This window comes from Lissotriton vulgaris, chromosome 3_1 (assembly GCF_964263255.1).
Source record: "Lissotriton vulgaris chromosome 3_1, aLisVul1.2, whole genome shotgun sequence".
NCBI lineage: Eukaryota > Metazoa > Chordata > Amphibia > Caudata > Salamandridae > Lissotriton > Lissotriton vulgaris.
In genome coordinates this window covers 132371111-132396752 of record NC_141689.1, presented here as the reverse complement: position 1 = coordinate 132396752, position 25642 = coordinate 132371111, and the positions used below count along the sequence as shown (strand labels likewise).

The window sequence follows — 25642 nt, the reverse complement described above, 5'->3', positions numbered from 1 at the left end:
CACGACATGTGTGTAGCCTTAACCCCGGTTAAAGTTAACCAGAGCCTCAGCATCCCAAAATGGATGCTGCCACCACAGACACGAGTCTGGCCTCCTGTTGCTGACCGAAACTCGGCAAATGGTGGCCTGGACAAAGGGTTTCCTGCCTTGGGAGGTGCGAGCACCACCCCAGACAGGGTTTTGTGTATTGGGTAGGACAGGGCTGAATAGAATCAGACATGCCCGGGGCACACAAGGTGTCCCCGTGCATAAGCCAGTCCAAACCGGTCCTGGGACTTTCCAGACCCAGGCCTGGCGAGAAGCTGGACAAAGGAAAGGTGGTGTAACCGCCCCCCTTCCTGGTTCCTCCCAGAGGAGGGACCTAGTAGGTGATCCACCCCTCAGATTGGGAATAAGAGTGGGAGCAGTGCCATTGAACAGCAGATCATCCTGAATCAACTTGAAATAAAGAAGAAGACTGGACTTCGACATTCTGCTGCTCAGAAGACTGAAGAGAATCTCCCTTGTGGCCTAGGAGTGGCCACCCTGTGAACACAGGCGCCAACCAGCAACTCGACGTCTGCTTTGCCGCCGCCTCCCGCCGGAGCCCGAGCCCAGAGCCCAACAAGAACCAGACTCCCAGACCTCTCACAGCCCGATCCACAGTCCCTGCAAAGAAGGGACCCGTGGAGGCACCGAGTGACGTGGGACCGGACCTCTTGGAAGACACTCAAAAAGCTGACTGCGCAGCATCTGAGGCATCCTCGACCTTGTGCTTTGGGGACTAAGAACCCCTACCACCGAGCAGCCCTTGCACCGAAGATCAGCCCCCCAGCATCTCCACGATCTGCGTGGGGCCCTTTTGCATTGTGCCACTCAACGCGCCATCCCGGCCACTAGCCACGTGGTCAGCGGCCATCTTGGCAACGAAACCGACAAACTACACTGCGGGTCTGGATGCTCTGGACTTGCCCAAGCTCCTGTGAAAAGGAGCACTCGCTCTAACCTTGCTGGTCCGAGTGTTAAGCATCTTTCGATTCCTGCGTGGCTTGCATTAGCCAAGGCCTGTTTGCTCCGATCAGGTCACCGACACGGCCAAGAGCGAGAAGCCTGCCTGCGACAGCTCGTGACCGACTCCTGGACGTCCTCAACCCCCCGGTGTCCACGTGGCTGCAGAGAGAAGCTACACCTCAATGCCTCTTTGCACCCAACATCGCCTGGTTCCAATCTGGTTCCACGGTAGTCACTGGCTAGTAACTTTGAACATTGTCCCCTCTGCTTTCAGGTCTTCACATCTTCAGATCCACCCTTGGATCCACCGGAACTCTTCACATCGAGCCGCCTACAGCATCTTCAGCTCCAAGCACCATCGACCAGTGTGACGAAACCCGACACTACTTCGACCCTGTGCACCCGCTTCCTGTGGGTGAGGTAACTCAGCTCCGCCGGTGTTCCTACACTGGTACTCATCTCAAGAGCCTGTGTCTTAGGTTTCAGCGTTCTAGGTCACTCGGAAGGTTCCGAGCTATCTAACTTTGTACTTTTTACGCACCATAGACTTTACATTAAAAAGTGCATGCACTTTAGACACTGCACCCGAGTCCCGCAGGCCTTTCCAGACTTAATCATTGCTAGTCTCGAATAGCTCCAGCGATTCACAAGGCCCTAGGCCTGTTTCCTTTCCAATTGGTATCTCTTATACCACTTTCTTAGTATATGGTTTAGGTGGCCCCTCGGGCTCATCCATATTGTGCAACTTTTGTGTATTTTAAACTGTCTTGTGATTTAACGCTTGTGCTTCTGTGCTCATAAAGAGTCCAGGGGATTTTATAGTTAATAAATCAATATAAATTTCCAATATATATCTGTGTGGTGTCCTTTCATTTGGTATTCAAGGGGGTTGTGTATGGTAATACAGCTGGCTGCACATGCCTTTCAGAGTTTAGCTTAAGACTGCTTTGTCCACGTTACCACTAGGATAACTGGTCTACAAGGTTGAATTACAACCAATCATCATAAGGGTTGCTTGGCATGGTACAAAGTGATCACTAAGAATTAGTGAGCATTATATACCAGGCCAACTTCTCACAGTCACTATTTTATCATTCACAGGTCACCAAAGTCACTTTGTCAAAAATTTGAAAGATAAAGTTTCCTTACTACCATTGCATACACAAACAAGTTCTTGTTCATATATTCCCTTAGCCCTGAAGAAGTTGTGAGGTAAATCCCTGTAACAGCGACAAAACACGTATTGGCTAAGAAAGCTTAAGATCTCGAATTAAAGACATCTGAAAATACAAGGCAGGCATCATTGTGATATTTTATGAAAATGTATGTATTTACTACAAAGGATTTGTATACATGCTGTATATGACTCCCCGGAACTTCTGGAGGTTTTTGTGCACATTTTCAAGGTGCTATACAGCTCCGCTTTACCGAGATCGATATTTATGATAAATGCCTAGACAGGGCTACTTTAGTATAGCTGGACTTAGATTGACTAATGCCCCTTTGTCAACCAATCTCATCTTAGGAAATGTGTGAGTTATAAAACAGTTAAAGAATGTCAAGTTCCAGGTTTCAATGGCTTCTCAGCAGAGTTGTACATTATTATACTGAAGACATGTCTCTGATTCTGTTTGAAGTATATAATGAGGCATACCAGAGGGGCACACTACTGCAGACTATTCAGGATGTGATAGTTGTTCCGCTACGAAAGCCAGACAACTCTCCTGAGTTGTGCTGATCATATTGATCCTTGTCTCTGATAAATGTTGACATTAAAATATGAACTAAAATATTGGCCAATACAGTGCTGCTATTCAAGCTTGCATTGAATTGAACAGATCCAGCCATTGTTATTCCATGTATGACCACCATTGATAATTTGTGCACCCTATTTGCGGTCACACATTACATTGAGCCAGATGGGGCAACTTTTTTTGATGCAGAAAAGGCATTTGTCTTTATTGAGTGGCCTTGTACTGCTCTGCAGTATATGAGCAAATGGGGGCTATTAGTGCCTTTCTGCACTGGATTACAATAAACAATACATACCCACTGGACAGAAATAAACTAAATGAAAGACTTTCAAATCCTGTGCCTGTACATTGGGGAACCGGCCATGGATATCTGTCCTCCTCCCTCCTATTGGCCCTATTGGTAGATCCATTGGTGTGTATCCTGCGCCCGCATCACCATGGATGGGGGATATAGTTAGCGAGGTGTTAGCCCTAAAATCCTTGGTATTATTTTTATTCCATCGCCCTTCTTATTTTCAGAATTTCTTTTATATCATTATGACTCTGTGATCTTTACTATTGCCAACCAGTACTAAATGCTTGTGCTCGCATCCTAAAACATGGTAAAGTTGACCTACACCTGAAAGGCACCTTTAATGTACCTGTGTATATGGTACATGTACACTAGGCCTGTAAGCTAAATGCTACTAATGGGCCTGCAGCAAATATTCTGCCACCCACTAAACTAGCCCTTTAAAATAAGGGTCAGATCTGTCATTGCAGCATGTAGTGCATGTTTAAACTGCCAATTCAACCTGGCAAAATAAACCTTTTGCCAGCTCTAAATCTGCTATTTTAATGCAATGTTACCCCAAAGGTAGGTCCTAAAGGCCCATTGGGAAGGGTGCATTGTTTTTAAAAAGTACGACACGTGTTCTTGGGTTTTACATTAGAAACAATTTGTCAGAGGCGGGTGCCCGCCTGTTGACTCTGGTCTCACTTGTTTTTTATGAACTACCATCAATCAATTCCACATATTCAAGAGTTTATCAATATTTATTTAGGTTTTACATGTCATTGTAGAGTTGTTTTCACTACTGTGAGGCTTTTCTCTCACATTGAATCACATTGGGTCACTTTACTACATGTAATAAGTGGTTCCTTTTGACTGGGAGCTGATAGGGTTATCAGCTTTAGTCTAAGCATGGGCGAATTTTGCGAATCTCGCGTTCGCGAATTTTGCGGATTTGCGAACTCGCAATCCGCAAAATCCGCGAATTCTCGCGAATTTGCGGATTTTTTTTTTGTGTGTTTGCGCGGGTTTCTGCCAGTTCGCGAGGGTTTTGTACAATTTCGCAAATTGCGAACTTACCTGTCGGGTCGCAAGTTTCGCGAACTTGTTGTTTCTACGTGTCCAGCCTGTTTGGGACACTCTTCTTCATCACTGCCACTCTCTGTCACCACTGCCACTCTCTGACTACTCATGCCACCCTCTGGCCCACCCATGCCACCCTCTGTTTCATCACAGCACCCTCTGGTTGTCCAGTCAGTGTACATTATTGTGGCAACGCAAGCACACCTTCCCTGCCTCAAGTGACCTGAATTAATTTGGGGCTGATTAATGTGTCACAGAATATTTTTTTAGCTGGCACCTGCTTCCTTAGTGCTTCCTGATTAGTGATCTTTTGCACTTGCTAAGTGCTTTCATTGTTGCAAAATTAGTTACAACACCTGCCCTGCCCCAACTGACAATAATGAATTAGGGGCTGATTAATGGATTTGAACTTCCAGCCTGGCTCCTGCTTGTCTCCCTTAGCTGTAATTCAGGACCTTTGTGGCATATGTGTAACTATTCTGAGGTTCAGAGCAGGGTCACATAATAGTTGCAACTGGCAACTGAACTCTGGAGGGGCCCCTCAGGAAGCACTACAGGAAATGGCTACTAATGATGAGCCTGAACTTTTGAACCTGGTAAGTAGTTTCAGTTTTGCTAAGATCGTATTTCTGCAATTTTGCACTTATTCGCGGGGCGCGAAGTTGTACTGGGAAGCCGCGAACTCACGCGAACAGTGCGAGCAAAATCCGCTGCTCGCGGATTTGTGGATTTTGCAGGAGATTCGCGAATCTCGCGGATTGCGAATTTACCGAAAATCCGCAAAATCCGCGAGCGAAATGGATTTTCCGCCCATGCTTACTTTAGACTCAAATGAATTGTAAACTGAATTCCTCTTTAATGGTGAAGTTGGGTTTTCAGTCACAATTCTGAAAATGCCACTTTTAAAAGGTTGCCATTTTCTTGTCCAGACCATTTGGTGCCTGCTGAGAGTGTCCTCGGTCAAATGGCCATTATGTTGGGCTCTGTGTATTCCTCCCAGATAGTGAGACAAAAGGGGACTAAGTCTTGGCAATATGAGCCATTCTGACAGATTGAGACAAAAGGGGACTAAGTCTTGGCAGTATGAGCAATTCTGCCAGGATGGCTTGGCTGCCATTTATTCCCTGCCCCACTTACAATTCAAAAGGCTCACCTTTAGCGCACATAAAGGAAACTGACAGTGACAATAGACTTTTGCCACCTCAGACTTCTCAGAGCCTGGCAGGGGAAGGGAAGAACTTTCCAGAGTTAGATGTGGGGTGAGCATAAAAAATGTCCCCACATTAGAAGCTAACTGGAGGTATAAATATTCGACCCTCAGAACAAATATTCAGTACACTCTAGGATATGGGGAAGACTTCAGAAGAGCTGCCTTATTTCTCAGAGGATTGCCCTGTTGCTTAACGCATGCCTTTTTCCTAAGAGGATTGCCATGTTGCTTGAAATCTTGACCTGCTTTTTGAAAGACAACTGGAGCATCTCCTTGAACCCATGCCCACCAGCAGTTACTCTAAGTGATAGTTGGTTGGCCTCCTGCTTGAGCTAGAGGAACATATCAAGCTCTAGAGAAGTTGGACCCTGCACCTGGCCTCTCCTGGAGTGATTCCTACCCACCAGTGGTTTTCCCCAGGCCCTGGACCCTTGGACATGAACTTAGAGCTGCTACTCCTGCCTAACCGTAAAAACTTGATACTTACAACAATTTTCACCAATAAGTGCCAGAAAAAACAACATAAGACTAGAACCTACCTGCCAGCTGATTTACCCAAGGTACATTGCAGTTCAGACTCCCTTTGCAGTAGCTCCTGGTAAATGCTTTTCCACAGCAGCAAATTTTGTTCAGTGGGACCTTCGAGCAATGGTATCTAAGCCGCCTTAGGCTACAACGTGCAGCTTCATCCCACTGAAGGTTTTCAACTTACAAAACTTTTTCTAAGTCTGGAGGTGAAAATATTCACTGGGCTTGACAGCGACAGGCTTCCCATCAAGGACAACAACCTCCTTGACTTGGAAATCTGACTTCTCTTTCTCAAAGCTTTTTCATGCCATTTTTGATGGCTTCACCGAGACTCGGTCCAGGGCTCCCCAGTGATGATGACTCCTCGAGCACAGCATGTTGCCTTGCCCTGCTAAACTCTACATTCTCTTGGAATTTTCTTTAAAATGTCTTCTAATTCTAAAAATAAGCCTAGACGGTACCCAACCCATCTTGTGCATCAGCCACACGCTCCATTGTAGCTGGTTTTAACTTTTGACTTTGCCCCAGTCTGGCACAACCAGATTCCAGAGGTTGTTTCTTTGATCAGTTAGGCGCTAGAATTCACTAAAAATGTAATAATTCATAACCCCAATTCCCCTGATTGGATCTAATTTGCTTTGGTGTTATTTTATTCATTGAAAAGTATTCTATTTTTCTAAATCGCTTTCGGATTTTTCTTGTGTTTTGTTTTTATTTTATTACGGTTTGTGTGCTGCATATTCACTTTATACCAGTAAGTCAAGTGCTTCTAAGATAAGACACTGATTTTGTGCCAAGCTACTGGAGGGTTAGTACAGGTTAACTTAGTGACTTTTCTGGTTCACTGTGGCAAGGATTGTGATTGTTGCTTCATTAGGGTTTTCACTCTCCCTACAATCAATATTAATTTCTTTCAGGAGGCAAAATTAGATAAACTTTGTACATGCTGATTATATATTAGTACTGATCAAAGACCCCACAGAAAATTAAACCTAGTAGTACATGAAATTATAGGCTATGGTAGGTGGGCAGGACTGCAGATTAACTGTTCCTAGTCCGTCATGGTCCCATTGACAGCTGGCACATCCAGATCCAGCATACATTTAACATTACAATGTCAGAGGAAGTAATTCAGATACCTGCTGATAATGTAGCTTAGAGAAATTCTAGTCAGAGAACTACTAGGCAGAGAACTGTGCATAATATATATCCTCAATTGTTAATTTGCTACAAGTGGATCAGACTCCCATTAGTGGAGGCAGGTTGGAAAGCTTTGATGATGATAGTGGTCCTCCCAACACTATTATTCATTTACCAATTTATTTTTAATCTTCGAAACAAAACATTTTTTATGCAACTCAGGATGCTCGTGATTGAACCAGTGTGGGCAGAAAAGCAGCCCAGAATTAGCTGGGTAAAGTTAAAACTGTCATTCAACAAGGACTGCTTTCGTGCACCAAATATCAAGATTAAATATTTAGTACTGCAGGCTAAGTTTACAAGTCATTGGCTGTGCAATTGCAGACTATAATATGGAAATGGGGAGGGTTTATCTGATGGTGACACGGAATCCAATTGAGGGTATGTTATGTCAAACAGCAGCTAGTCTGAGCTTTTGAATTAACACAGGTGCACAGTATAGGCCTGGGACCAGAAGGCCTCACTAGGGGGTAACCTGCTTAGATACCCACCTCAGCCCAATATCTCAAAACTTAGGCCGGGGCCTAGGTGTGAAGTGCCCAACGTGCTTCTATGAGCCATCTTTTCAGCTTCTTCCAGAACTAAAGAAGTGAGTAGGAGGCTTGGATGGGTTGAGGGAGGTTTTTCCAAGTCTTGGATGCAATGTAGGAGAATGAATGCTCTCAGATGTGGGGAATGTGTGCCAGTGAAAATCAGGCAGAACGTAGGTCTCTGGTGGGTTTGTGAAAGAGTATGCAGCGATTCAGGTATTCTGCTCCTGTGTTGTGTAGGGCCTTGTATATGTGCATGAGAAGTTTGCATTGGCTGCGCTTGTTGATGGGGATCCAGTGAATTTTCTTGAGGTGTGGTTTGATGTGGGTGTGGCATAGGAGGTCGAGTCAACATCTTGCAGAGGTGTTCTGGATGTTCTAGAGTCTGTGTAGGAGTTTTTTGTAGATTCGGTCATAGAGAGTGTTGCCGTAGTCTAGACTGCTGGTCATGAGTGTTTGTGTGACGGTCCTTCTGTTGTTCTGAGGCAACCTTTTGAAGATCTTTCATAGTATGTGTAGGATGTGGAAGCAGGACTTGGGCAGTCATGTCCTAGATATCCTGTGTGGTCTGAGGATGTGGGTGTTGGTCCTAGTTTCAGCATCTTCCAGGTAGAGCCCCATGCGGAGGTCTTGCTGCCAAACACCAGTTCTTCTGTCTTGGAGGTGAGCTGCAAGCAGACGATTTACATCCACTCTGCTACCATTGTTGTGCAGTTGGTGAAATTGGTTCTGGTGGTGGTTGTCTTGTTCGTAATGGAAAGGGTAAATTGGGTGTCATTGGCAAAGCAAATGACAGTGATGTCTTGTGATCGGATGATGTTGGCAGGCGGTGTCATGTATATGATGAAAAGGGTGGGGCTAAGGGATGATCCCTGTGGGACTCAACATATCAATCACTTGGTCTCTGATGTAACCTCACTAATATCACCATTCTCATAACCAGCATAGATTTACTGGGCATGCACGTGTGGGTCCATATCATGGAAATAGCATAAGTCATCGAGGCAACTATGATTGTTGAAAGTTATATGGTGCATTATTTACAAATCACTTAAATTTGGGTTCCAAGTATTACTCCCTGTTAACAATATAAAGGCTCAGTGCAACTGGTGTGAGTTGCATAGGTATGTTTGAAAGTAGGTTGCGGCTTAAAGCCAAAGTCAGTTCCAAAAAATCTGTTAGAAAGGCTAAAGCTTCTGCTGACAAGAGATTATCCACAAGTGCACATGCTCATGTTCATTTGTTGTAAGGCAGTGTAATGGACAATTTCTGTGTCACATTGATGTTTATAGGCTGTGGAAACTTAGTTCCAGAAAGTTGCTGATGATTTGGTGGAACTCCGGATTATTTCACAATGTAAAGGTGACGTGGCTTGTCTCACACTGGCATTGAAAGCATGGCTCTAAGGTTGCATTCCATTCTGCCCATCTCAGGATACATATTTTACCAAACTATGGAGCCAGAACATGGGTTTCTTTTGGAATTCTCCAGGGCATATTATCAAGCCCATTATCACCATTTTAGCAGCAGTTTTCTGCCGCTAAACAGACGATAATTTTAACGCCGTTCTTGATAATATGCCCCATCATTCGGTACGGCGAGGCAAGACCTTCTACCAATTCACTGAAAGGGTCAATGGGAGTAAAAGTTCCCTATGCCAATCAGAGAGCCCTGTTTAATAAATGTTTTTTCAGGGCCAACGGTCCAGATATATATATTTATACGTTTCTAACCCCTGCAAACCCACCTCCAAAAACCTTTTGAAATACCAATTTCTCCAAAAAGGCTGGACGAATGTATACCAAATCAAAATAAAACCCACACTTTCTGAGTAAAGTATTATTTCTTTCAGTATTTTTTCTGTATTCAATGGCACATTTTCCTATGGGAATTATTCCGGCAAATGCGTGTAATCTCCCATGTTCATGGTACTCATTTAACTGATTGATGCATATGAAAGAACCAAGGACGACAAACTTTTTTTTTTTGAAAGTTTTGTGCAGATTTTGTCATTCTCTCCCTCCCGTGCACGAGTTCTCTTGGTTGGTTTGTTTCCTCTGTAACCCTGCCTTCTGCCCCCCCCTCCCCCCCCCCCCCCCCACATACACACTCACATAACTCACAACACACACCGGCGCTTCCAACAGCATTCAATACCTGTCGGCCTCCGGCCAAATATCAAACGCTCTCTTTGAGGTTCCCCCAATTCACATCTCTGACAACTGTCTCATTTCACCCAAAGGACGCCGTATGCCAGGGTCGGGTCATGCTCGGCCCCCATCCACCCTTCTCATACCTCTTACACCACCCCCTTCACGGTGCTTTTACTAGTGGCGGAACCCCGGCGTGATATCCGGGGCCAGCATCCAGGTGTGAATTGCATGGCAAGGTCTGTGTGTGGGGGGGGGGGGGGGGTACCATCGAGGGCGCCTCTTACCTTGGGTGTCCGGACGCCTCTCTTCCAGACCGTGAGTCGTCTCCGCCGCACCCCTCTTTCTCCTAATATTGGCATAGGTGAGCTGTCCATCCTCCGCACAGCCCGAGATGCTTCCTGGGGAACAAAACATATCCCGTGAGCCACCCGCCAGGTGTCAGGGTGCGACCCGAGGATCTAAGGGGGTGCGAAGGGACCTCACCTGCCGGATGAGACCCCGGAGGCTTCGGGGGCGCCTTCACGAACCTCAGGGAGGCGTAGTTGCAGACGCCCGCCATCACCCCTGCAAGTGACTCCCCTGAACCTTGTAGCAGAAACCCCGGCCTGCGACAGAGGACGTCGCTGGCTGTCAGATCAAAACCGTCGCCACCGGGAGTCTAAAGCTGCACCCCTTCCCCTCGTCCAAACCCTCACCACAGACAGGTGGGCCCAGTCAGGCGCACACGTGCTGGGTGTAACTGACCCGCAAGAACTTCCTGTTTAATATGAACATCGCACTTAACGTCTCTCTTTAGAATACTGTTTCACCTTTTAACCACACTTTTGAGAAATCAGCTAATTTTGCCTAAAGACGTTGAATAATACTCGCCATGAATCACATCCAACCGCAAACACTAGTTTGAGACACTTCAATCCAAGGGTTGGCGTAAATAACGGCGGAGCAGCGCCCCGTGCACAGGATGCAGAGAGTGGGACAGGCCAGGGCACGCTTGCCCCCCATGCACAGGATGCAGAGAGTGGGACAGGGCACGCTTGACATGTGAAACACGTAACTTGAATCATCATGCTCCATTCTGCACAAACATGTAATCAAACTTAAAAGCCATGTACAGGACACACAGAAAAGGAACATCAGCGCCTTGTAGACATTGCATCGGGTTTGTGTTAAAAAAAGCACCGCAAAATTGACATCCAGGGGTAGACTTACATTTTGTGCCTGGTTTGCATCACAAGTGTGACGCAAACTAGCACAATTTTTTTCATTCACAAGTTTTGAACTAGAAAGTTGCCTAAAAGTAACACAAAGCAGCACGAAGCCCTGCTTTGCTTTACTTAGTGTCAAGGAGGGGGGTTCCAAGGGTGGTACAAAGGTATTTCCTTGCAACTACCCATGATATTGGACGAAAAGCTCTATCTACTAACATTAGTAGACATGATTTTGTGCAAAAAAATTAAGGTCACTTAAAAGCAGGCATTAAAAGGGGAAATGTTTTCATTTCTCTTTTCGTTTCCGGCTTGGCAAGTGTGCCTCACTGTACAGAATGTAAAGTTTCAAAAGTTGTCTAGGCATTGTATGTTGTGCTGGCAGTTGAGCCTTCTAATACAAACCCTATACTAGACTCACACATAGAAACCTTGCACCATGGCGCAAAGATGTGTGCTTGGCACCCGGGCGCACACATGAGCACCGGCGCTAGGGAGAGGGGAGGAGAGAGCCCCGTCTCTGTAGTTAAGGCATTCTCGTGCTCCAGGTCTGTCTCATATCTGAAGCACAATTTATATGGCAGAGAAAATAATACGTGAGCAGAATCAGGAAGAGCTATGCTGGCTCCGCGCAGAGCCAGAGGCCTGCCTTTATGCATTTGTAGTAGTCTAGTGTAAGAACATTTTACTCTGAATTTTTCTGAATTAATAATGTGTGAACTGCAAACAACACAAACTGATAAAAGAGAGCAGTGAGTGCCTCCCTCTGTTTGCCTCTCTCTGTTTGCCTCTCTCTGTCTGCCTCTCTCTGTCTGCCTCAGGGTCTTCCCCAGGCATTGTGTCCTCCTGTGGAAGCAGAGAAAACTCGCCACCACTGTAATATCAACAATGAGTCACCTGCTCATCTGCAGATAGGGACATCTTTCAGACAAACAGTGCACAAAAAGAAGTTTCTAAGCACAAATATCCAGCAGGGTACAGTATAATTTAAAGAAATACGATTTCTCTCCTTCAGCTGTGCTTCCTTTCAGTGCTACTCCTCTGCCAGCATCCATGAAATCTGCAAAGGCATACTCTCTAGTTTTAATTTTTTTTTATTTTGTTCGTCTAATTAAAGCCATTGCAAAATATACAAAACAGCATAATTTGATATAGTTTCAAAGCATACCATTGAACGATAAGTTGATAAGATGTTTAAAATATTCTTATAAATCCATATCACATATAAAAAGTGCTTACTGATGAAAAAAGTGCTGACCAGTGATTTTGGACCATATAACCGAAAAGTAACAATATCTTGTAAATAGATTAATGGTGATGCATTGCTGATTAAAACGACAAGCATTGCTATTGCACCCATTATAATTAGGATTAAAATAATACTCTCTAAATCTCAGCCTCTAAAATAAATAATGCTGTATGTTTATAAAACTGATTGTGTTTGCCAGCATCAAAGGTACATGTAACAGTCACTGACAAAAGAAGAGCTTTATTGTGTGAGCGTGGTTAGAGGCTAGATGCTGATCTGAATACAGAATGGCCTATTTTTAAGGTAGAAGAATTATTGTATTATGGTCTGGTAGAAGGTTAGTGCCGAAACACGTTGATTATTTATTGGTGTTCTTTTAATATTACGATTGTTCTAGAATGGAAGCATTTCAGTTTTATATATAAACATGTTGGACACTGGGGCTGCAATTTTGTGAAAACTACAATTTTGAACCTACTTATATGTATTTTTTTACAGTCTACCTCATTTATATGGATCTAAAAGGACTTTCTGCGATTTTTGATCGATGAGAATATTTAGTATTTCCTGTATGTACAAGGCCCTATTTGTGTGATTTGAATCACTATAGCCCACCGGGGAGTGATGTGGATGTGTTATAACTAAGCTCGGAATTAACGTAGTAATCAATTAAAAAAAATTATAGGAGCCTTGATACTCCATTCCATATTGGCTTTGAAAAAAAATAGCTAATGTAAAGCATGCCAAAATGGCACTAACAAGAAAGAGTTGCTTCCTTATTTGAAATGAAACCTAGAAAAATCAAAGGAGTGCTTCACTGCACAATAGATTAAGCAGTATATGCCCTCACATGCCCTTGTAAATAGTTCTTGGTAAGTAGTCCGATTCTGCAGGTCTATAAGAGAATTCTTCAATATGTGAGTGCAACAAAGATCAGGGATGAGAGCTATACAGTAGCTCCACATTTGAAGAGAAGCAATTCAGTAATAACAAAGAGCTCAAATACTATGTCATTGATTCAGTTCTGAGAGATATAAGAGGGGGTGATAGACAAAAACTATTGAGACAGCTAGAGTTGAAATACATTAGTGAGCTTGATGCCAAATCACCAAATTGTGTCAGTATGGAGGAGGACTTCCATACACACCAATAAGGTCATGGGGACACTTTCCTTTAAGAACTGCAACCGTGTGGAGGAGATGGCACCTCAATGACAGAGTGAAGCTAAATCCACTAATGGTGAACATGTTTGCTTTTATCAGACCAGACTGTAAAGAGAGCTCAGAATAAATCCAATGAATAGGACACTTGTCCATATAGACAGGGTACTGAACTGGGAAGATGGAACTAACCACAGACAGATTTGCTGTGAAACCAATATTTGAGACTAGATAATACTGGTAGAGGTACCTGGCAGAAGAGATTAATTGGTGTGGAGTGTTGGAGACATTTTCTTTTGATTTATCTAACCTTATTTGCTTTCTGCTGTAACAATCATGGGTTCATTTGTTTCAATAAAATATTGGGTAAATATGATTGAATGAATCATAATTAATTAAACAAAAATATATTTTGCCTCAGGGGTGGTCCTTCAGTGACAGCCACATGATGCAGCAGGAACGGTACCCCTACCCTTTCCACTTATATATTTTTTTCACATTTGAATTCAGGAGAGCGGACAAAGGTCACGTGTCCTGTAGTTGCTGCATGCAACATTTTTCTTAATGTTGCAGGCAGCCAATCAGAGCGCTCCTGTAGCAACAAATTAGGCCAAGGAAAAATAGGTCCCAAGGCTGATCGGAATGCTTTAATAAAAATGGGTTTCAGGGACTGCAAGGAGTGTTTCTTTGAAATCAACCATCCAGATATATAAATATATTTCATCCACAATCTCTCAAAAACGAATAAACAGATGTACACCAAATCATAAAAGCAAACTCAGAACTAGCATCCTGCCAAATTTGTTGCCATCAGTATTTGGAATAGAGCTGCTGATAAAAGTCTATGGAAAATAAATTGGGCGTTTGCATTTTGTTATCACCATTTTTCTCAGTCCCTGCTTGACAGACTACCTGAAAACTTACCATGCATAAACTCGGCAAAAAAATATCATTTTTTAGAGAAAGTTGCGTAGATTCTTTATATGGTTCTAAAGTAATTAGTAATTAACACCAAAACAAAATAGGGATTCCCAGGATAAACGCTGACCTTTTAACTATAACGACCCAGATCACTGACAAAATTGATGCATAAAATAATGAAACACAAAAATATATCAAATTCAATATCGATCACAAAAATAAAGACTTCCTATACTTAACTAGGAAAAGCAAAAATATTGAGAAGAACAAATATTGTTAAAAATATTGATTTTTAACTCTATCAAAAACAAAAATATCGGCTAAAAAAATATTGTTACCTATAAAAAATATTTAATTTGTCAAAAATATCAAAAAATACAAAAGCAATGACAATAGTAGTGAAAAAAAAATAAACACTTGTGACATCAAACAATTACAAACAAATATGTTATACACATACTGATATTAAACCAAAAATATTCTACATTTACTTAACACACTGAAAAATATATAGCAAAAACTATAGAAATACATTCACCAACAAAAACAATAAGCATAAACTAGAAACATTTAAACTACAAACTAAATATTAATAAATGTTACATTTGTTATTTCCAGTGAAAAAAATATATACATTCATATGTATCCAAAACACCAGTCCCGGTGAATACGTAGCTGTCAAAAAAGGCGGTCTGAGTTTGGGTTACCGGGTTATCCTGACATTCAACTCGATCTCCTCCGAGTCCACAGGAAATACTCAGACACTCCAGTATGCACCAAAAATCCAGGTTAATGACACAAAAGGATGCGTTTCAGCATGACGCCTTGTTCGCGGTCATCAACAACACAGTGTCACATTTCCTTATTTAAATTCATTATAAAAAGTGAAAACTGACTTCACCCACATAGTGCATTCCGATAACCAGAATAGTGGCCGCCATTTAGACTGATTCACTTCATTTCATGAAATATATATACAATATGTAATCAAGTATCTTACAATGTATTAAATTACAATGCTGTCTCAAAAGTAAAATTAAAATTAAAGCAGTGGTATCCTGTAAGGTAACATAACTGTATATTTGCAACTATATACACTTGATGTGTTTCAATCATGTTACAAGTAATCTCGTTGTGAGCCCGTTTGCAAAATGAAATATATATATCTCATAATAAACAAAAATGTTGTGTATATTCTTCATCCAGCCCAAGTGGGCAACCATTATATTCATTCACTGGCTATCCGTATGTTTGTATTTGGTCATATTATAAATCCAGCTAAACAGTATACACATGTTATCCAAAAACATGGCTCACATCCCATATCATGCCCCAGTGGGCAATTTTAGTCCAATCACTCCCATGGTTGACGGGACAAACATTGTAAACAATACCAATATTCTATGGTCATGTCACCCAAATATCCAAGGCACACAATTGACCCTGCACCCGAGAAACATAAACAATCTATTTGTAAAGGCAATAGTGCATCATATTTGGAAACCAGAACAGAATGTAAATAAATAACTTCCCGAATGAAAAATTCAGATGATTATACTCTTTGATTGTAGAAAACGTTGTCCTTTTTATTCCAAAAACGTCATTCTTTATAATACACACCAGAATTGCTTGCCAATGGGTTTTGTCCCTTATGGGACTTCTTCAGGGCTCAAACGATTCTGTATCTGCTGAATTTTTTTTGAAAGTTCAAATATGACATTTAGATCACCAAAGAGGGTATGGTATATGGTTAATCGTATTCCTGATGTCAATATTGCATCTGTTTGAGAGAGAGGCATCAACAAGGCTCCATGTAATCAATCCTTTCAATGTAATGATTTGGGAATATGTGTGGCGCTCCGCGTGTCTGCGGGCGCCCGGTTCCATAAAATTGCAAAGAACCTAGCAACTTTTCACCCAAATAACCAATATATTTGCTCTTATTCCATAATGTATAAAAAATAATTGACATATTAAATCTTTCTCAGAATATTGGAAGACAGCAGATTCCACACTATTCATTTATCAGAAAAAGGGAATGGAAAGTGCCAGCACCTGTGAAAGAGTAAGATATACAGTTATAATTAAAAACCCTAAAAGACCATCTGAAAAGGTTAGCACAATTATAATTCCTGTTCCTAACTACCCAAATGGATGGCAAGGTTTTAGCTGGTGTTTAAACCCTATGGTACCAGGGTTTCAAAATCAATTAAATACTTTGATTCAACTTTGAATATACTTTGATTACCAACATTATAGGGAGTACTATACATCGTGCCAGAAACTAGTGCTAGAGCATGTTCATGCTGATAGGCACAAAAATAAGCATTACCCTGGGGCACGGAATCACGTGCTAGAACTGCACAAGCTGGAATCACAGTATATAATTAACTTTGAAACGCTGGATGAAAAATTATTTAAGTTTCACTTTTGGGTTTCCAATTAGTATGGGGCTGAAACTCAGCCAAGGTTGTTTTTAATGCTCTACATGTCAAGCATGTAAATTTGGAGTAAATCCCACACACTTCTCTACTCCATTTAGTCAGAGTGAGACTGCCAATAGAGGCAGGTTCAATTGCAGAACAGAATATGCAGTAAATGTACTGACATGCCCCTATGGCTTCAAATATATGGGCAGCACCAAGCTGCAGGTGCATGTCAGGATCTTGCAGCATCTGCAAGCCATTGTCAACAATGATACCGCATATCAATTTGCACGCCATTCTAGGAGTGAGCACTGCAACGACTTGAAGTGTCTTAAATACTTTGTTGTTGATGCGGTTCCTAGCCTGCTTAGAGGAGGTAATAGGGAACGCTTGGTGCGACAACTTTAGTCACGCATGACTCTTGCGTTTGATTGCAAATCACCAACAGGGCTTAACAATACTGAAGATCTCCACAATTTTCTGTAATCTAAGAGAGGTAATTAAGACCAGGACCTCCCAGAGACAATGCCTACACTCCATATGTACCACCATTATTTTACAACATTTGAATCAGTAGCAGGTTTATATTACTGGATGATATATTTATCTACAAATATGTATTGGCCTTGAATTCACAATGTTGATAATAAGTTGCCATACAAAATGAAAAAATAGGAAATAATAAAAAATAAATCAACTATGTGTGTGTTAGAAAATAGTCAATAAACAAAAGAAGAGTGTCTATGAGACAAAGAACCACGAAATGGAGCTCAAAAAACAACCATACTAGGATGTTTAGGAAAGCCCTCACTCACCACCTAGTGATGACATGCTTCATCATTGGGCTCCACCAAAGAGACCGAGTGTCTCTTTGGTGTGCTGCAACGCCAGAATTACTGCGGAGCTGGTAGGTGGGTAAAGGGCGTGTTGAGTGAAAATGAAAATTAGTGAGTGTTGAGGGTATTTTTTTAAAAATTGTCAGTAGTGTATCTGAAGCAATTTTTATTAGAGATCACTAAAGACAACAAGTATAAAACATATGTGAGGATCCAGTCCACTTTTAATTGAATGGTGGGATCCTAGAGAGTAGTAGTCAACATGTTTCTTGCCATCGAAACGGTGTCAATTTACCGGGCAATTCTTCAGGACTGGGTGTGATAAACCCTGGCGGTATGGGCGCTCTAAGGCCCACCCTCACCTAGGGACGTGATATGTGAAAATTAAGAAAAAGTGAAAAAAGTGCGAAAAAATTAGGAATATTGGGTTGATTCCTAATTACTCCTGGTTTAGGAGGCTTCAACTTATCGTTTTCTGCACCTGAAAGGTAAGGGACAGAGACACAAGGACAAAACAGGACAAACAATTAGAGTTGCTCCTAGTTGTCAGCAGTTGTCTGGTGAAATTGGTGCTCCAAACGTGATATACACTCTAGCTGTGGAAAAATAGCGCTATGTTTAACACCGCCTACTAGCCAAGGGTTCTCAAGGGCCATGAGAGGGGTGGTGTACTATTTGTGGTACAGTCTAGTAGTGACTAGGGGTTAAAATCACGAAGTTTTTCATTGTTGCGATCAAATTAAAATATGTACACATGATCATCAATTAAAATTGTCTCACTTTTGGGGTGTTAAGGATAAACACCATGGGTCTCAGGAGGGGGGTGGGAGCGTATTTGGCACACCCTATTTCATGGCATAACGAGAGAAAAACACATTAGCCCGGCATTAGAATCATGAATAGTAAGGCGCGATCAGTACTTAGCTCGTTTCTGGTGAGTTGTTCCTACTTACGCCCTCGACGCTCGGCACCCGTGGTGTACCTACGTCGTCCTCGTACTGGACCCCGACGATAAATGAAGGGGTTCGTAAGTTGTTTTTAAAGCCGTGAGGCAAAGCGGCAAATGCTTCCGGGTGGGCGTGGCATGTTTTCGTTCTATGACGCCACGGAGGCGTTGTTGAATTCGAGCGCCCTATTGGGCGTTGTCTCGGAGAGGGCCTGCCATTCTGTTGTCTGAGCAACAGGGGAAGCCAGCGTGACTGCCCTGATGTCAGCGCGTCCACCGTAATGGTGACGTTGCCGAATGGGCGTGGTTCCGTGATGCCGGTGATGGAGGCATCGCTTTCAATTGGCTAAAAAGAAACACAGAAAAGCGGCTATGGTTGTCTGGGAGACAGCGATCGTTATGTGAACAAATTTCGCCATGATGGGTATAAAGTTTAAACGCATTGCGTGGAGGAGGCATGAAGTAGTGTATAGCCGATAGCTAACAGGGTCTCATTGGGGGGCTCAGAAGAATCATAAAAAAGATGCTTATATCTCTGAACTCGGACTCATTTGATCACTGTATTCCAAGGTATGTCATCATTTAGGCCAGTTAGATGGGTGCCCAATCTGTAGACCCACCTTTGTTCTTTTTCAAAAAGAATGTTAGTGATGTTTCTTGTGCCACTCACATGTTCAATGATAGTCCAACGCATGTCGTTGGGGGTGTGGTTGAGTTCCAGGAAATGGCGACTCAGTTTGGTGGTTAGTTTTATACACCTGATGTTGGATCGGTGTTCACCTATTCTTTGTTTGACTTTACGGGTGGTCATTCCTACGTAACGTAGGTCGCAGGAGCAGGTGATCAGATATATAACGTTATCTGTGTTACAGTTTGTGTGACATTTTTGTGTCCATGTTTTACCAGGTTCCAGTTCTAGTGTTTTTGTGTGTGTCGTCAGGTGGCACACACTACAGTTAGCGCATGGAAAGTGTCCAGTGATTTGTGGGAGACCCCAAGTCTCTGTAATGGATCTTTCCGTGGTTGGGGTTTCAGCTCTCGGTCGTGTGTGCACGAGGCTGTCCCTCAGGCTGCGCCCTTTTCTGAAAGAGAACAGTGGTTTCTCCCAATCAGTTTTAATGCTAGATATAATGCGCCAGTTTTTGTTGACTGATTTTTTGATGTAGTTAGACATGGCATTGTATGTAGTTACGCAGGTCAATGGTATAGTTTCAACATTGGTGGCCTGATCTTCAAGGAGAGATTCACGTGGTTGATTGCGTGCCCTTTTGTATCCTTTGTTAAGGATTTGCATGGGGTATCCACGGTGCTTGAGTTTTTCTGTTAATTCTGCAGACTGGGTTCTAAAGTCTTGTAGTTCTGAACAGTTGTGTCTGATTCGCAGGTATTGTCCATATGGGAGGTTTTCTTTTAGGGGCCTCGGGTGGAAGCTTGTGAATTGGAGCAGATTGTTACGAGCTGTTGGTTTTTGGTAAGTTCTTGTTGACAGCTTCGTGCCATTGATTTGGATCCTGACGTCTAGGAAGGTGATCTCAGTTTTGCTTACTTCAGAGGTGAATTTGAGATTGTTAAGTGTTTATCCAACTGAGGAAGGTTAGTAATTGCTCATCATTTCCTGTCCATATCATCAGGACATCATCAATATAGCGTCTCCAAATTTTAATTGAAGACGTCCAGGGGCAGTTTGGTTGTATGATGTGTCTGGCTTCGAAATCAGCAACATACAAACCCGCTATGCTGGGAGCAAATGTACTGCCCATAGAGGTCCCTGTCGTTTGAAGGTAGAGTTTGTCTTTGTAGGCAAAGAAATTTTCTTTGAGAGCTATGGTTGCACAGTTTAGGATAAAGGCCTTCGAGGTTTGGTAGTCCCAGTCCTCTGAGTCCAAAACCGATCCCAGGACTTTGATGGTGTCATCCTGGGGGATACTGGTATATAGACTTTCAATGTCCAATGTTACTAGGGTGACTGAATTCTCTGGGAAGTCTAGGTTCTGGAGTAGTTGTAGAAGACTTTTCGTGTCCTTGAGATAGGTTGGGGTGTTTTGGACCAACGGTTTTAAATAATGGTCACAAAACCGAGATAGTGGTTCCAACAAAGACCCTGTGTTAGAAAATAGACACCCATAGTGTTAAGGAATGCGAAAGTATTTTTTTCATGTTGTTAATCATGGTACACTTGGGAGTGTACATTAAAAAGTATGGCATACGGGAGACAGCCCCGCCGGCGCCATTGCACGAGGATGACCAACTCACGCCCCCTTAAATTATTTTGTATTTGTCACTGTGTATTTGACCTTTGTAATCATGAATGATTCTCTGTTTTGTATATTGGCTTCCAAGTATGATTTAAACTTGTGAAGCTGTCAATGTTGTCTGATGATAAATAAAAAAAATATTTACAAAAACAAAAGTATGGTGTACAGCAATTCCGTATGTGATCAAGGTCACTTGTTGACCGAAACGCACCAGATAACGAAACCTGTGAGCAAATAAAATACTTTGCAACCTTACCCATTGGAGTTTGTTGCGCTCTTCTCGCCGCAAGGAAGGGTAGGAGAGCGCGTGTTAATTTTATATATATATATAACCTACCGGCGGTCGCCAGTAGGTAGTTATAGTTAGGACCTAGTTACCATAGGAAAATTGCAACATTCTATTCCCAATACCTTTGGCACCGATTGACGAATCTTCGCAAAATTTTCAAAACTAATTCTTTGTTGTGATTAGCTCCTATGTTAAAAGTTTGGGGGTGATTCGTCAAGCGGGGCCGAGAAAAAAGGGGGGGTCCCAAAACATGTTATCTTTATGTTATTTTACATAGGAAACTTTAGCTACCGCTACAGCCTGAACTGCTTAACAGAATTACACCAAATTTGGCAAAAAGGTAGAGCCTGATTCAGAAAGCAAGTTTTTATTTAAATGGTGTAAATCCATTCAGTAGTTTGAAGCCGTCTTTATTGGAAAAAAGTGGTAACTTAAAACAATTAATTTAAAAAGGAACAAAATGAGGGGGTTCGTTTTGCCAACGACAGTATGATTAGTGCTGCAGAAAGATAAATTAGGGCACATTTTGAGTGACTTTTCAAATCCTCTTCCATTTCATTAAAAACATCTGGCATGCAGACTGAAACATACACTTTCAATACCAGCAGCAGACTTCCCTGGTGAGTAGTAGCTTTACTACACTGACATAATGAGCAACTAGAGTGCTAACATTCTGAATGTATGGCAAATGTGTGACACATATCAATGCCTTCTTGATGGAATCAAAGTAAAAAATTAAAAGTATTTCCTACTGAGGAGACTGTAGTAAAAGAGAAAATTTGGAAACTTCATAACAAAAAAGTCTCCCAAGAAGGCCACCAGAGACAAAAGAGCCCAAATGTAGCACAAATATCACCCAGATGTACCCCAAGTATAACCCAAAGACAGAATGTTACAGATTGTTCTAAAGAACAACTAGAGCGCTAACAGTCTTACTTATGACAAAAGTATGGCACACCTGACGCCATCTTGATTGGAATAAAGTGGTAACTCTTAAACCATTTAATTTAAAAAGGAACAAAATGAATGGGCTCATTTTGCCTTAGGAAGTATGATTAGTGTTGCAGAAAGAAAAATTAGTGCACATTTTGAGTGACTTCTCAAATCCTCTTCTATTCATTTAAAAAATTCTGACATGCAGACTGAAACATGCACTTTCAATACCAGCAGCAGACTTCCCTGGTGAGCAGTAGCTTTACTACAGTGATCTAATAAGCAACTAGAGTGTTAACATTTTGAATTTGTGGCAAATGAAACCTCAGATATTCACTGAAAAAAACACAGGTTTCATGGACGTCATTGTTAGTTAGACATTTCACTCGTACAAAACAAGAGAAATTAAGCCGTTATAGTTAGTTGTGCTAACTATAACTCGCGCCCCCGCAATGCACTGCTGATGACTTCACATAATAAATCACTAATGACATGGTCAGTGACATCACTGATGACATCTCAAAGGGCATCACTGATGACATCATCCATGTGATCATCTTATGCACCTCCTCACACCCTAAAATACAGACTACCATTCTCTAAACCATAGACACACCAATACTAATACAGCTACTATATTCTGTGCACTATGCACGCAGACCTCTAATCAGCTATATGGCATTGATACAGTCTTTTAAATGCTCAGTTAATACCTATGAGGTCTAGGAATCCTTCTGTCTGTCCCATGCACTTGTCCATTAACCCATCCAGCACTAGGTACGTATCCTATCACTCTGCCAATACCTAAGCACTTATAAATTTAGCATGCACTCTCTTTGCAGGACTGAAATTACTCCAATTATTAGTCATATACTGAAGGAATGGCCTAGCCACTAACCCAAGTACAAGTACAATGTTTTGTAAAGTATGCATGCAGATCTCTAACAAGCTACATACTATTAATACGCTCTAATAAATACCCAGTTAATACCTATGCAGTGTTGGAATCCTTCTGTCTGTACTATGTATCTCTCCAATCACCCATCCAGCACTATCTACATATCCTATCACTCCGCCAATACGTAAGCACTTATAAATTCAACATTTATACATTTATAAAGCACTGAAATTATTCTAGTTACTAGTCATGTACCTAAGGAATGGCATAGCCAGAAAAAATAGTACAGCTACAAAATATTAAGTGCACTATGCATGCAGATCTATAATCAGCTACACAGCTTTGATACAGTCTTTTAAATACTCAGTACCTATACAGTCTAGGAATCCTTCTGTCTGTACCATGCAGTTCTCCATTCATCCATCCAGCACTGTCTACGTATCCTATCACTTCACCAATACCTAAGCACTCATAAATTGAGCATGCACTCTCAGTCAGTCAGTCAAAAGTCAGTCAAAATACCCTTTATTCGATTTTTGTTAAAATCATAAAAGGCAAAGATAATAAATACATTTAAAATATTTTAAAAGCACCCACAATACATTTATTTACACATCTTATTAAAAAAGTCAATTATTTGAACGCCATAAAATATTTGAAATTAGGTTAAAATTAATATGTTAGCACAATTTTAGTTTAAAATAATACAGTTCTAGGGATTCTTTTGTTTCTTCCTCTATAAGCAGCTGTAAGGAAGCTCGCAACACAAAAAGTGACATGTGCGTTGGGTAACCATTGCAGGAAAAGTAAAGCCGGTCTCACTTGTGTAAAGCCCATGGATTTAAAGAGGTGTATTAGATATTTTCCCCTCTCTGTATTATATAGCCCACAGAAAAACATAAAATGAAGAGTGTCCTGGTTAGAGAACTGATCACACTCACAAGGTGGTGCATGCTCTGGTTTTTCCCACACAGGAAAACGACCTAGCGAATAGTGTATCAAGTTCATTCTAAGTCTAGTTAATAAAAATCTCTGCAAGGGTTTAGTGACAAATTGTAAATATGCTTCCATAGAGGGGAAGGAGGATAGGACCAGATGTGCTCTTACTGATGGTTTGTTAACTTCAAGCTCCTCTCTCTCTAGTCGGGCCCTCCCCTGGAATTCCTGCTTGATCCATGCAATGTCTGCCCTCCTAATATTTGAAGGTGTTGTGTATAGATCAGGTCTTCCAAGGGCAGTGAATGATGACTTTATATATTTCAGCCATAATATTTTCATTGCCCCTTCCCTTGCAGTCACATCTTTAAGAATACTGTGATTTAAAGACAGCTCTGTGTTTAACCAGGTATTAGCCCAGGAAAGAAAAGGAGCCATTTTCAGTCCATCTGTAATGTAAGGAAGGCCTACTTCTTCGTGTATAGAGTAGGTAGGTGTAGAATTTGGGACCGATAAAATTCGTCTGATAAGCTTATTTTCTACCCTCTGAAGACTATCCAAGTTAACATACCCCCACAGAGCTGAACCATATGAAGCAATGGAAACACATTTGCTTTTATAAACTTTCGACACAGCTTCCATTGGTTTGGCCCCTAGTTTTTTCGTGAAGGCCATCAGGGCTGCTGTGGACAGTGCAAGAGAGATATTCTTGGCCTTGATCTGCGGGGCCCAGGTGCTTTTCTCATCAAACAGGATCCCGAGATATGGAAAAACAGGGACCCTGGAGAGAACCTCGCCCTTACAGGTAAAGGTTTTTGTGTGTGATTTCCTTTTCTGTGGGCCCACAATCATTGTATGTGATTTGGTTACATTAATCTTTAGATCTAGGTTTCCCATAAAAGAACCAAATAGCTCCAAGAGGGTCTGTAGTCCGATGCCCGTACGGGCGATGAGAACGGCGTCATCCGCATATAGGAGAGCCGGGACCTGCTTCCCACCTACCCGAGGGACATCTGCATTGCCTGCTAACAGGGACTTCCCCAAGCCATTTATATAGATAGTAAATAGAAGGGGGGCCAAGATGCAGCCTTGGCGCACCCCTTTCTTTGACCTGAAGCTGTCTGAGCATCGCCCCTCCCTAGTAACCCGGACCTTCGCAGAGAGCCCCTGGTGTAAGCTTGCTACGAGTGCCACCAAGGAATCCTCAATACCAAGCTCACAGAGTAGGGACCAAAGCTTGGACCTATTTACCAGGTCAAAGGCCGAGGAGAGGTCCATAAAAGCCAAATAAACTGACCCCTCCCCGGCCACCGTGTACTTGGAGATTAGGAGGTGTAAGTTTGAGCATTGCTCCAAGGTGCCCCGTTTCTCCCTAAAGTCATATTGTATCTCTGCGAGGCCCCCACATAGCTCCAGGTTTGCTCTCAGTTTAGTTAATAGTACTCTGCCCAAGATCTTAAAGGCAGAGTCTATTAGAGAGATTGGTCGGTAGCACCCTGGATCCTCCCTATCTCCTTTTTTGAAAATGGGCACTATGACAGATGTTGCCCATGTATCTGGAAAGCATCCATCATTTGTTGCCCTGAACACATTGGTGAGGACTTTAGACCAGGTAGTTGGGGCGTATCTAAAAAAGTCCACCGGGACTCCATCTGGTCCCGGAGCTTGTTTTTGGTGGAGTCCATTATGGCTTTATACACCTCTTCCTCGTTAAACTCTACTGCAGGTAACCCCAGACCTAACCCTATGCCATTTTCTTCCACAGTGTCGTTACTGCCATATATATTTTTAAAATGGTTAACCCATTTCTCATCACTAATGATACAATCGGAAATTGTATTAACCTCCCCCGAGAAAAATTGATTATTT

The 25642-nt window shown here is 42.2% G+C and overlaps 1 protein-coding gene across 1 annotated transcript in view; it reads right to left on the bottom strand.

Annotated features, from left to right (window-relative positions):
- LOC147726081 (B-cell differentiation antigen CD72-like) overlaps positions 1–10350 on the bottom strand; it is a 171858-nt gene extending 161508 nt beyond the window's left edge. Inside the window, exons 1-2 of the mRNA XM_086962876.1 lie at positions 10203–10350; positions 10004–10117 (exon numbers count right to left, since the gene is read on the bottom strand). Coding sequence (XP_086819002.1) covers positions 10004–10117; positions 10203–10278 — 190 coding nt within the window. The 5' untranslated portion in view covers positions 10279–10350. The remainder of the gene's footprint in view (positions 1–10003; positions 10118–10202) is intronic.
- Between the last annotated feature and the right edge of the window lie 15292 nt (positions 10351–25642).